The sequence below is a fragment of the Panthera leo genome, chromosome C1 (assembly GCF_018350215.1).
Source record: "Panthera leo isolate Ple1 chromosome C1, P.leo_Ple1_pat1.1, whole genome shotgun sequence".
Classification (NCBI taxonomy): Eukaryota; Metazoa; Chordata; class Mammalia; order Carnivora; family Felidae; genus Panthera; species Panthera leo.
Genome location: NC_056686.1, coordinates 169904695 through 169918988, shown reverse-complemented (window position 1 = coordinate 169918988; position 14294 = coordinate 169904695). Strand labels below are relative to the sequence as shown.

The 14294-nt window shown below is 34.5% G+C and overlaps 1 protein-coding gene across 1 annotated transcript in view; it reads right to left on the bottom strand.

The window, feature by feature from the left end:
* Positions 1–6058: 6058 nt before the first annotated feature.
* NUP35 (nucleoporin 35) overlaps positions 6059–14294 on the bottom strand; it is a 35403-nt gene continuing 27167 nt past the window's right edge. The window contains 5 exon segments of the mRNA XM_042949339.1: positions 6059–6688; positions 7745–7909; positions 8967–9095; positions 10132–10201; positions 12713–12854. Of these exon segments, the coding sequence (XP_042805273.1) occupies positions 6611–6688; positions 7745–7909; positions 8967–9095; positions 10132–10201; positions 12713–12854 (584 nt within the window). The 3' untranslated portion in view covers positions 6059–6610.

Here is a 14294-nt window from a genome sequence, read left to right as displayed (position 1 = left end):
CACTTTCTTACACCATACACAAAAATAAACTCAAAATGGATGAAAGACCTCAATGTAAGACAGGAAGCCATCAAAATCCTCGAGGAGAAAGTAGGCAAAAACCTCTTTGATCTTGGCTGCAGCAACTTCTTACTCAACATGTCTCTGGAGGCAAGGGAAACAAAAGCAGAAATGAACTATACTGGGACCTCATCAAAATAAAAAGCTTCTGCACAGCAAAGGAGACAATCAGCAAAACTAAAAGGCAACCAACAGAATGGGAGAAGATATTTGCAAATGACATATCAGATAAAGGGTTAGTATCCAAAATCTATAAAGAACTTATCAAACTCAACACCCAAAAAACAAATCATCCATTGAAGAAATGGGCAAAAGACATGAATAGACACTTCTCCAAAGACGACATCCAGATGGCCAACCAACACATGAAAAAATGCTCAACATCACTCATCATCAGGGAAATACAAATCAAACCTACAATGAGATACCACCTCACATCTGTCAGAATGGCTAACATTAACAACTCAGGCAACAACAGATGTTGGCGAGGATGCGGAGAAAGAGGATCTCTTTGCATCGTTGTAGGGAATGCAAGCTGGTGCAGCCACTCTGGAAAACAGTATGGAGGTTCCTCAAAAAACTAAAAATAGAACTACCCTATGACCCAGCAATTGCACTACCAGGCATTTATCCACAGGATACGGGTGTGCTGTTTCCAAGGGACACATGCAACCCCATGTTTATAGCAGCACTATCAACAATAGCCAAAGTATGGAAAGAGCCCAAATGTCCATTGATGGATGAATGGATAAAGAAAATGTGGTGTATACACACACACACACACACACACACACACACACACACACACACACACACAATGGAGTATTACTCGGCAATCAAAAAGAATGAAATCTTGCCATTTGCAAGTACGAGGATGGAACTGGAGGGTATTATGCTAAGTGAAATTAGTCAGTTGGAGAAAGACAAAAATCATATGACTTCACTCATATGAGGACTTTAAGAGACAAAACAGATTAACATAAGGGAAGGGAAACAAAAATAATATAAAAACAGGGAGGGGAACAAAACAGAAGAGACTCATAAATATGGAGAACTGAGGGTTACTAGAGGAGTTGTGGGAGGGGGGATGGGCTAAATGGGTAAGGGGCACTAAAAAATCTACTCCTGAAATTATTGTTGCATTACATGCTAATTTGGATGTAAATTTTAAAAAAGTAAAAATAAAATGTAAAAAAATTGTAAGTTAAAATAATATTGATCCAACTTATTTACTAACCAGTTAATTTCCAAAACTGGATTTTGGAGTTACAACAGCTATACTTTTGCTTCATTAACATTCAAAAATCTTACCACCTCATTAAGAATTGTAACTTTCACCAGCTTTCTACATCAGGTAGAAATCCCAACTCTTTTAAAGCCTACTACCTGGACCTACAAAAAATACAATTATAGTAGTGTTTAATTTTGTGGGGGAAGAAGAGGATAGAAGTTGGAATGGGGCATATGGACATTGCTGGTTAAGATTGTTTCTTGATGAGTGGTAGTTACAAGATTATTCACCTTATAATTCATTAAAGTGTATTTTAATGTTCTGTATTTATGTCTTATTGGGCAACTAAATATTTCTTAAAAAGGAGAAAGGGAAATGAAGCCAAAAGAGGTTTTGTTTTACATACAATCTAAAAAGATCAAGACCAGATATGCAGAAGACTGAGGTCAGCCACCCCACAGCCCAGTGTACAGATAGGATTCAACTGTTAGACCCAAATGAAATGGGAGGCAAGTTCCAACTGAGAAAGGAATTTTCAATGCCATAGCAAGTATATACAGTAGCAATTCTCCAGAGTCTTCATTTTTCAAAGTGCACCAAATATTCAGAGATTTTAGGGGCTGATACAAGGTCATAGAGTGACACTGATGAACCCAGATGTTCTCATGGTTCCTGTTAGCATGAGGTCATAAGGTCTGGTGATAAATGGAGCCCTGGCCCACCCCTAACAGTGGGCAAATCTGTCTTCCAGTCAAAGAACTCTTGATTATTCAAATAGTGTGCATTGATGGCATCATGTTCACTAAACCTGCAAGAAGGTAAGTGGCAAATACTCAAGACATCCTCTAAAGACAAATGTATGCCAGTTGGTAGGAGGTAAAGCACAAAAACTCAATTTTACTACATTGGTGAAGTTATGAAGTTCTACCACTGGGGCATGCTGAGACATCTCTCTCCAAAGAATAAATTATTGTATCTTGCTCCTACTACCACTAAAAAAGCTACAGCACTCGGCAGCCTTCTGGATTTTTGAGACAACACAAAATACATGGGGACAATGCTTTAACCTATTCCTAAGTTTTAGTGGGGCCACAGTGAGAGAGGGTACCACACCAAGTGACTTAGTAACTAATCAGTTACATAGTATATCAACCATGTCACCAAAACTGCCCATCACAAAAGCTCAGTACTGTCAGATTCACCAAGCCACCAGCCTGGCCAGCATGGTAATAATCCATGGTACATTCAGGATGGCTCCCAAGCAGGTCCACAGGCTCCCAAGTTTCAAGAAAAAGTGGCCCAGAACTCTAAATCACTTACCTCCAAGGTACTGACACCTCTCCCTTTCACAATCTATGGCTTAATTGGAGTTCACTACCATCAGCCAATAGGGGAAAGGAAATCCAGGCTTTATTCACAGAAGGATCAGCTTGCTGTAGGCCAACCACACTGACTGATGCCATATTAGACACAGAGTGGACTTGAAAGTAATGAGGGAAAATCCACCCAGCGGATTAAGCTTCAAGCAATGAACCTGGTCAGCACTTTGGTCATGATGTGATGTCAAATTTAATGCTCACCAAAGACTTTTTGTCAACAGCTTTCCAGTTACTTAGCTCATCTGAGCACATTCTGTGGTCCATTTCCCAGGAAGCACTCAAGGAAAACATGTTTCCTGAATTCCTGCAAACTGATATGTAAGAAGTAATTTTTACACTTCAAAATCAGTTTTGTTAGAAATAAAATATTTTGTTCATATTTTTCCTCCCAAGTATCTTAAATGTAGTATTTGCTCCTGGCATAGTGCCATATAAGTTTTGCTCTTCTAAGTCACTTGCTGTTTGTCTAAAGCCAAATGAGAAGTTTTTACATAAGAGAACATTCTCAGGTAGGCAGGGTTTTCTTTCAATATGTAGCTCCAAGTATTTTTTTAGCAAAGTATTCTTCATGTAATTTGTTATATATATATATATACATGTATATATTTATTATATATTATATATATTTCATTACAGAATTATGTTATAATTAAAATAAATATTTTTTAATTTGTCATTTTCCCACAAATCCTTTTTATATCTTTTCTGATTTCTAAGGCCATCCTACTTTTTGACATTCTAGTTCCCATAAGGCATTACCTGCTTTTGTGTTTAGTCTAGTTTAGTCTTCATTTCCAAATTATTCTTCCTTTTATTTCTAGTACTTTCCCAAATTTTAAAAATTCTGATTATTGGTATTCTTTCATACTTCGGTTCACTTTCAAATGATAGAAGTCATTTAAAAAATTTTTTTGACATTTATTCATTTTTGAGAGAGAGAGAAAGAGAGAGAGAGAGAGAAAGAGAGAGAGAGAGAAAGAGAGAGAGAGACAGCGTGAGCAGGGGAGGGGAGAGAGGGAGACACAGAATCTAAAACAGGCTCCAGGCTCTGAGCTGTCAGCACAGAGCCCGACGCGGGGCTTGAATTCTCGGACCGCGAGAACATGAACTGAGCTGACATCGGACACTTAACCAACTGAGCCACTCAGGTACCCCAAAACATCTGAGAAGTCATTTTTAAATAACCAGGTCATAGTTTTGATCTATTATGGGCGTGCCTTTCTGATGTGCTTCCAATGTCTATATGATACTTTGTTCCTTATCCTCTTATTTTGTATAACAACTTCGCATGACTATAGTTTTTTGTTACTTATTTTTGTGTGAAATCAGCTTTTCTAAACTTTTAGGAAGAGGCTTGGTTCAGGGTAACTTTTCTAGCTTTCTCAGTTCCCAATTCTGTTGTGTTTTGTAGCATTGAAAAATACAGGAGTTTGCTTTCTTAGATTTTCCTAGCTCTTTTCTGTTCAGTTTGTTTTTGTTTTATTATTTTATATACTTTTTAAAATGAGATATAATTGGCATGTAACATTGTGTAAGTTTATGTCATAGATGTGTTGGTTTGATAGATTTATAGGTTTCCTGGCTCTTTTCAAGTAAATGATGTGATGGAGATAAAGACAAGTAAGATAAAACACTGGATAAAAACCCAAACCCAAACATAGCAAACAAGTACTTTTAGTCAGAAAGCAAACTTCATGCTCCACGAAGGTCTACAGAAATAAAATGACCTCTCAAAAGAAACAAAAAGTATAATCCTTTTACAAAAATGTATAAAACTCAAATACAAATGCTAGGGTTTAATGGGATCTAGTAGCCACAGTTCTACTTTGAATAATTGAGTTCTGTATGTTAGAAGATATAAAATAAAATCCTATTTTAAGTTGGAATAGAAAGACTTCAATATGTAAGTATCAGAATAAAAATACTCTATAACGATAAATGGATTTTCACCAGGCCAGTACAGTCCTTAGTATCACACTTCACCTCAGAGAACTAAACAAATCTTTAATGGTAGTTTGCTGTGATTTAAAAGGCATATCAATACTTTCCATACAATGTGTTTAGTTATTCTTTATCAAGAAGTATTGAAGATAAAGAGATGCTGATTACCTAGATACTTATACTACGGTGAAATATTATTTCAATTAAAGGCCTTTTCACTCAAGAGCCAGCTTAATGAGGTTCTCACTGGCCAAGGGTGATAATTTGAACAAAAGACTAATGACACCAAGTGACTAACACAGTGAATTAAAAAAAAAAAAACAAAAAAAACAAAAAAATGCTCTAAGTGCATAGCGATACTGCAGAGAAAAACATTTTTTTTTTTAACTCACTGGACACCAATTAGAGTTTCCAGTGCACCAACAGTTACTCTGAAAAATAATAAAGGAAAAGGATCAAATATTTATCCTGCCATTTTGGTATGAATATATTCCATGTAACAAAATAGCCCTAGTGGGTGGAGCAAAGTTTTTATATATAAAAGAATTCCAGGTAATAAATGCAACAGAAATAATAGATTTGGAAAATCATTTTGCAAACCTTAATGAAATAATTTATTCAGGCAAATATCACTAATGTATGCTTTCAAAAACATAATGCAAGAACCTTATGAGGAATTTTCCAACAAGATGCTGGGCTTCTACCCATGTGCCCAATGACCAATTTGAGCCTCAGTAAAAGTGGGACAACCAGATTAAACATCTCTTGATTAAATATAAAGTGCACGATACTATCAAGTATTGTTGCTCAAAAAAGAAAAAAAAGAAATCAGAATCTAATTAATCTTCCCTAGATCCAACTTTTAGGATATGGGATAAATGACAGAACAAGTTAAAGAAAGCAACTGACCACATTCAGTCTATGAGACACTGTAGGCAACTCTCACAATTCCTTCAAGAAGTCACGGTGTAAAGAGAGCAGGAGCTAATTTAGATTTCAAGATACTTAAAAGACAAAATAATCAAATATATTATGTACACCTACTCTAGACAGTGATTTGTACTAACCGACCATAAATATATTTTGGAGATAACTGGGAAATTTTTTAATGGGCTATATATTAGATATTAAGAAACTTACTAATTCTGTTAGGTATGATACTGATACTGTAATTACAAGTGGGAATGTTCTTTTTTTGATATATCCTCAAGTACTTAGATTAAAATGACATCACATCTGAGATATGCTTTAAACAAAAGGGAGAGAGAAGAAACCACTATGGCAAAATATTTATGGTTATATGGTTATTAAAGCTAGATTACAGTATGTGGAGATTCATGATGTATTTTCTCTATTTCAGCAGACACTTCAAATTTTTTTAAATAGTTAATAAAATAACAAATCACTTTCAAAAAATGTTTAATATATACAATTGACAAAGTTTATTATCACGAAACTTTAGTAGGTTTTTAAAAAGACTTTTGACTTTAGAATACTGAAAGATGACAATCCATGACAGGACATATATAAACAAGGATAATTAAAATATTAAATACTATCTAAATTAAAAAACCATAATTCAAATTGGTTGATTATAATCTTTGTGTATTGTTAGGAGTTGTATAGTTTACCCTTCATGAAATTCACCCCACCAACTCATGAAGACTACAAAACCTCACCACAAATTCAATTATACAATTTACAGTAATCAATGCTGAGTTTTTTGTGCTTAAAGCATGCACTAACCCAGAAAGCACAAAATCCTATTTACAGGGATTTTTTGTTTTCTTTAAAACGTATCTCAATCATCTTTTAAAGTGCAAGCTACAAATATGCTGTATCCTTAAAGAAAAAAGGCTTCTAAGAAAGTGAGAGTGAGCGATTCAGCACTGCCAAGAGTGGTTATATAACTAACCAAAGGCAAGCTGGCAGTACTGGGCTAACTCTGTTTTAGTGTAGCAGCCTCCTCCGTGGTAGGTGATTCTTAGCTCTTACTATACTACCAGCCGAACATGTACTCCATTGCTTTTGATACAAGACTTTCATCTTTTTTTGGCGTCTGTCTGTCAGAAATAACCTATTAAAAAAGCACACACAATTGTTAGGCTATAGTTTCTTAAGTATCATAGTCAATTCTAGAGTTAATGGCTAATTTAAAAGAGCCAAACGGTTAAATGCATTTGTGGTACCGAATTGTATATTTAAAGGAGAAGATAGGGATTTAGTTAGAACAACTTTATGCTTTAAAGCACAAAATCCTATTCCTTTGGCAAGACAAATTATATCTTCTCCTTATATCAGAAAAGTGAACAAACAATACAAAAGCTACAAGAGATGAGGGTTTTAAAATCCTTAGGGGTGCCTGCCTAGCTCAGTTGGCAGAGCATCTGACTCTTGATCTCAGGGACATGAGTTCAAGCCCCACACCAGGCATGGAACTTACTATAAAAGAGACAGGACTGGCTTAAAAGAAAACCTTAATGAAAAATCCAGTCCTAGTCTCCAAATTTCAGGGGAAATCAAAAGACTAAATTGTCACTATCTTACTAAATTAAAAATGTTTTATTTGCTGTTTCAGGACCTGTGTCTGTGACTAGGCAAGTTCAGAACCTGATTAAGTAGGAGACAGTAACATACTGAATGAGAGTCATAATACTTCTATCATTCTTCAATGAATATAATGAACTTTCCCTTTAAACTTTTTTGAAACAAGAAACAGTGAAATGGGAGCTAGTCAATGGTCTCTTTGATAACCACAGCTACTCCAACATCAGTGAGGTTCTTCATTTGTGATACCATCAGATTCAGTCATCAGTTCAACAAGTTTTTTAATATTCCCTCACACCAAGAGATGTTCATAAGAGAAACTTTAATGTATGCAAGTATAACTCAGAAAAAACTAAAACCTTCAAAATGTTTTAAATAATGGCAAAATTTTTTTAAAATTCAAGGTAAGTTTTCAATTGGCCAAAACTATAATTTTTAAAATAAGGAATTTAAGAATGCAAATTTATAGGGATTTCATCAAGGCAATCACGTAAGAAATATTTAATGGCACACAAATCAATCCAATGGTTAAACATGCTATGCATTTCACTTTTTCAAGTTTATCTTTATCTAATTCTTAAAATACCTGATAGTCACTAGTAGAAGCTTTGTATGCTGTAGCAAGAGGTCTCATGGTAGAAATCCTAGGAGCACTTCCAGGCTGGGTTGGTGTGCCTACAGTTTTGATTGGTGGTGTAAAGGCTAGAGGTGGAGATGACAAAGCACACCTGTCATGGTTTTCCATAACACTCTGGAGAAAGAAAGGTAAAGAACTTCTCTGTTTATAAACATAATATGCTATTATCCACTATTACACCCTACTTAAAAAGAAAAATTTATTGAAAGAGGCACACTTTATTTGATCTAATTAAACTTTCAAACAATTTTAGGCTTGATAAAGCAATACATACTTCTTAGCTAGTATTTGAGATCTAATGCTCAACCAGAAAGCTCACTTCAGTGATCTCAAACATCCTCAAGATGACTAGAGACTCACAAGAGTAAAAATCTCCTAAAAAATACTATGAAAAACCCTCAAGGGAGAAAAAAGAAGATTCTTGGGGAAATCCTGGGGGAAGTAAGGCATGAAATTCCAGTGCTACTTAGTAGCCAGGAACCCCAGATTCTCCTCTGGCCTCTACAAACATATGTTACAGCATAATATAATAATTACAGAACTCTAAAGTAACCACAGATTGTAAGAACAGGAGCCAGACCTGCTTTGTGCATTAATGTGTATATATGAGCACAGTGCCTGGTAGACAGAAGTTCATGTATAATTACTTAAGAACAATTATGATCATTTTACAAGCCATGAAGTATAAATTGTTCTCAGTATTATTTATAGGCATATAATAGTTTTTAAACATTTTAAAATAAAAATGACTAAAAAGTTTCAGCCATTAAATAGTTAACCCTGTTACCACTCATGTGGAGTATTTCATTTTGAAAGAGCAGCATTCCTTTGAAGTATTTAAAGATTTTTATGTTGCTTTTGCACAGGAGAATGAGCTAGAAGTTAGGAGACCTAAAATCTAGATCTTACCTTTAACAACTCTAGATAAGTTACCCAAGTCCCGTTGGCCTCTTTATCTATAAAATGAAGGAGTCAGGATGGATTACCTCTAAATTCTAAAGTCCCATGACTAAAAATTTAGCTTCCCATGAAAACAATACCATAACATCATCATATTTTACGAAGAAAAAGGGGCACAGTGAAGCAAAGTGACATAACTGCCAATGTCTATACTTAGACTTGTACTCTTCATACAGATGAAGCCATTTTCCTTACATCAGCAATAACTTACTTTATCTATACATGGTTTTACACCAATCATGATGGACTCTCCAAAAATCCTTCCATCTTTGCTTAAGGCTTTCCGAGCCTGCAGTTTAGATTGATAACGAATATGCATCCAATTTCCTGTGTTAGACATCTGCAAAGAATGAAGTTGTCCCTTAAAACATAAAATATATAAAACCTAACCATGAATTTTATTAGAAAATACAAAGATAAGGAGATATATATGCTTCTACTTTTTATTTGATGCCCCATAACAAACTGAATGCTAGGATTCAACAAAAATCCTATTAAACAGTTTCAATAATTTCTACCTCTCAATTCTCCAATATAAAGAATACGTGGCAAAAATTCTCTGAAAGTAATTCTCAAAAGATAATTGTTTCTTATAAAAAGATCTTACTGGGGTGCCTGGGTGCCTTGGTCGGTTAAGCGTCCGACTTCAGCTCAGGTCATGATCTCACGGTCCGTGAGTTCGAGCCCCGCGTCGGGCTCTGTGCTGACTGCTCAGAGCCTGGAGCCTATTTCAGATTCTGTGTCTCCCTCTCTCTCTCTGCCCCTCCCCTGTTCATGCTCTGTCTCTGTCTCAAAAATAAATAAACGTTAAAAAAAAATTTTAAAAAAAAAATAAAAAGATCTTACTAACCCTTGCTATGAAATTGTTAAAAATTGTATTCATCAATGTTATTTCTGTAGGAATTAAGTCAATCCCTGATAACAGAAAAAAGATTTGTTATTTATAACTTGTTATAGGTAAGACAAGGTAAGATACTTGTTTTTAAAAAGCTCTCTACAAGTTAAAAACGCCCTATGAACTCTGTAAATAAGGAACTTCTCTTTTCTTTCATCTCCAATAAAACAAGCGGATACTGGAAGACAGTTATATAATATTTGGTGTAATTTTTGTTAAGAGACTATGAAGCATTTACGGAAAGAGGGGGGGAGCATGAAATTCTCGCTCTCTTATCTTCTTTCTTTATCCCTTTTATTAACTACTATGCAACCTCTAGCCTTCTAGACTGCAACAGACATATTCAATGAAAACTTAAAAAAAGAAAGAAAAACTTTTAAGTTTGGAAAAAAGCAGACAATATTCAGGAGCAAAGTCTCCCTCAATTCACAGCTTCTCCTTCTTCACACTAAATCTTGAACTGAAAAGAAGTAAGCCTTACCACATGTTTTAAGATATTCCCATACTGTGCAAATTGTAATAATATATAGGAAGCAGATGCTTGAGGAAACCTGAAAAAAGAGTTGTCCAAACAGTCAACTTCCATAATAAATACAAATGCAAATTACCCTACGTATAAGTATTTCAAGATAAGTTTCCCCCAATGGACTAGAATATTAACAGGAGATCCCTGATCATTGTTTTCCTCTGTATCAGCTAAATATATCATTGCCCATTACTCAAAAGCAAATATGTTAAAATTAGTTTTGACTCAGTCATTCTTCCCCAACCCCAGATTCCACATATGAAATCTCTAAAATTCTACTCTCACTGCCATTATCACACTCTTAGAAAAGAATTATCATGTCACAGCTATGTATATAATTTATTCTACGAGGGCATATATGCGTGTGTCTATGTGTGTGTGTGAAATACTTAGGTATACTACAGCTATTAAAAGGAAAAGAATTTTAAATTATATGGTCATATTATTTACACACTGAGTACCAACTGAAAATTCAGAAGTTTAGTTCTAAATAAAAATGAAAATCAACACCAGCATCATTAGTATAGAAACATTTAAAAGGGTGGTTACCAAGATTTTAATAGCCATATATCTCTGAAAATTTTTAAGTGATTTTTCTTTTCTTCTTTATAAAGTTCCTTATGGTTTAAAAATATTTTATGAGGTGTTATTACTTTTATAGTCCAAACAATGAAGCTATTTTAAGTTGAAAATCTGGAGTTTCCTTAACCAGTAGCTTTAGTTATCGAGAGCTTGCATTCAGGACTGAAATTTTATTTTATGTTATGTATGTTTGGATATAAAATTTCTAACCTCAAAGAAAAGCAACAAATGAGGCAAAGTGCCTACAAAGAAGAGCTGAAGAAAATAAAAATGAAAGAGAAATAATGGTTCCAAGAGAGGGGAGGTACTTGAAAAATAAAATGTAATTCTAAGACTCTACGACCACTTTGAGTGGAAACATTTCAATACCCTATAAAAGAACCACCCCAAAACAACGAATGATATATCATGATGACCTTGAGTCAGTAGGAAAAAGTTAAATTATCAAAGAACACATATATTTTAGATGTACTATCCTATAAACAGTCAAAATAAAATATTTTATCTCTTAGAAGAAAACATTTCAGTTCTCGCAATCAAACTCATACAGAGGGTTACTAAAACATAAAACCAACAGAAAGTTAATAGGTGGAAAAGTGTGTATCTTAAAAATAAAGAAAAAGACTAGCAGAAGATATTCAAGTAATTTATCCAATTACTACGGAATCTTAAAAGTGACACATTACTGAGCCTGACAGACGGGATGGGACACCCAAATTCAAAAACATAGCCATGTTGTGAGAGAGTATGAAAATTTAAACACAAAAAAGAAAAGAAAAAAGTCAAAAAGCCATCCAATTGCTATGAGCTATGCATGGGCTTTCTGGGAATAAAGGAAAGCAATGATCTTGCTTTTTTACCTAAACAGAATCAATAACACATAGACTCTCTCTGGAAGGTTACACAAAAAAACAGGTGGCAATTACTGCCTTAAAAGGGAGAAAAACTGTAGTTGGGGACACAAGTGGGAAGGAAAACTTTTCATTGTATATTCTTTTACATTTACTTTTGAATTTTAAATTTTAAATAAACTGAATGTACATAGTCTATTCAAATGCACTAACATTTACTGTGCATTGTTCTTTCTTCAAGAAGCTCAAGTGTTGTTGTATTTTTTACCCCAAAACTAAATATAGTAAGGTCCAATATCAGTATGACCTATCACACTTTCAGAAGGAAACCTTATGTAGCATGGCATGAACAGTAACAACTTAAAAATCAAAAGACCTAAGGTTTTTTGCTGACACTTTACTAATAACTATATGTAAACCCCTGAATAAATCACTTAGTCTAACACCTCAGTTTTCTCATATGGAAATGATGCAATATGATCTCCAAAATGCTTTAAAGTACTTTTTTGGATCTAAAAATCTATTCAAAATGTATCCAGGAATATCATGTATAATGTCTACTAATATCCAATATCCTGTGACTATAAAGTACCAACCTTGTGACATATATGCGTGTATACACACACACACACACATCTATACACAAATGAAATTCAATTTGTTAGTTCCAAACCGGTTAAGTCCAATTGATGGAGAATAACCACTAGAAAGAAGGGAGTTTCGGAAGTCTAAAGAAGGATTTCTGTTTCGTTATCCAGCAAATACACTAAAGAAAATACATCTGAGAAGCAGATAATTTTTTTTAAAAGTATCAACAAATACTGAACACTAATTAATAATAGCATGCTGAAGTGTCAGCGTGATTTGTACTAATGTGTGCAACTTATTCTGAAATGTACCAACAAAGAAAGATGAATTAATGGAACATAAAACAAATGAAGTAAAATATTAACAACTGTAGAAGGTAGGTGGTGGGTACATGTGTGTTTGCTGTGCAGTATTTTTTGGGGGGGGGGGGGACATCTGATAATATTTATTATGAAATGTTAAGGAGTGTTTGGTTTTTAGTTTTTTTGGAAAGGTAAATGATTCAGAAACCTTACCCGAACACAGTTACCCAAGTGTCATCGAGGTGATCTTCAGAAGTCAGAGAATCTCCTTGAGTATAAAAAGGATCCAACTGTGCAGGAGATAATGTTGTCTTTCGTGGCTGACCAATGTTTGCTGGACTAAACATACTTTGCCCTATATTAGTATATTTAGTAAGTTAGTTACCAATATAAACATCTTGGTTTATTTTAAATCAAAGCTCTTGGTTGTAAATGAAAAGATATATTAAAGTTGGCAATTGCATAAATACTTCAAGATACGCAAATTGTAATCAAATGATCATTTTATACTACTGTACAATTTCAGAGGTCATTAATAATTGAGCATAATTTATGATTTTGTAAAAGTTTTATTTTTATAAATTTGCTAATGTTTTAATTTCCAGTTAAGCTTATACCAAAAGGGTCTCCAATCAACCTCAAGGACTACTATTGGATTCATCTTCCAAATCTACCACTTTCATCACAGCACCTCTGCCTTAGAATTATGCAATAACTCATTACCTACAGAATAATCCAAGAAGCTCCACAATATAGTTCCAACCTATATTTTTCAATATGTCCCTAAACAGTATCTACCCTAGATCCTGAGATACAAATGCAGTTTTCTTTTACTAAGGTAATTTCTAATTTAAATGTCTAATTCTGTTCTTTCTTTGCTTATCCTTCAATAACAGCTACCAACTAATGAGTACTTCTACATGTCCAAAATGCCAAACTAACTGCTTTACATGTTCATTTTATTTCAGAGGCACTGTCCTATTGAAACCACACGTTTCTGAGAAGCGGAAACCATTCTTTCCTCTTTGCAGTAATGATAATGATTCACTCAAAAAAATATATTTTTTCAGTGCCTAAATACACACCTAGCATCATTATAGGTATTGAAGACACAGTAATGAAAAGTAAGACCAAAATAAAAAACAAAAAATAAAAAAATAAACAAAACCCCATCTATCTCTAATGGAGCTTAAATTCTAGTAGAAAAGAGACAAATAAGTAATACCTAGTACATTAGAAAACAGAAACTCCTTGAGGCAGCTAGGCAGTTCAGTTGGTTGAGCGTCTAACTCTTGATTTTAGCTCAGGGTAGGATCCCAGAGTTGTGGGATCAAGCCCTGGGTCAGGCTCTGCTTGGGTTTCATTCTCTCCCTTTCCTGCACTCACACTCTCTCTCAAATAGGAAGGAAGGAAGGAAGGAAGGAAGGAAGGAAGGAAGGAAGGAAGGAAGGAAAATCCTACAGAAAAATAGATAAAGCAGTGTGTACCTATATACATACACGGAAGCGTTAAATGAAACAAAGATTTTGCTGAGGTGACATTAAAATAAAAACCCAAAGAAGGGGGAGGGCAAAACATGCCAGTATCTGAAGAAATAAATGTTAAATGGAGAAAAAACCCCATACAAAGGACCTGAGAAAGGATATGATTGGTGTTTGATGAACAAGACAGTGAAGAGGGGATGTGAGGTCAAAACAAGTATATGAGCACAGCGAGAGGTAACAAAAAAATCAGATCCCCCCCAAAAAAACAACTTTGTAAGCTACAGTAAAGGCTTTGGCTTTTACCTCAAACG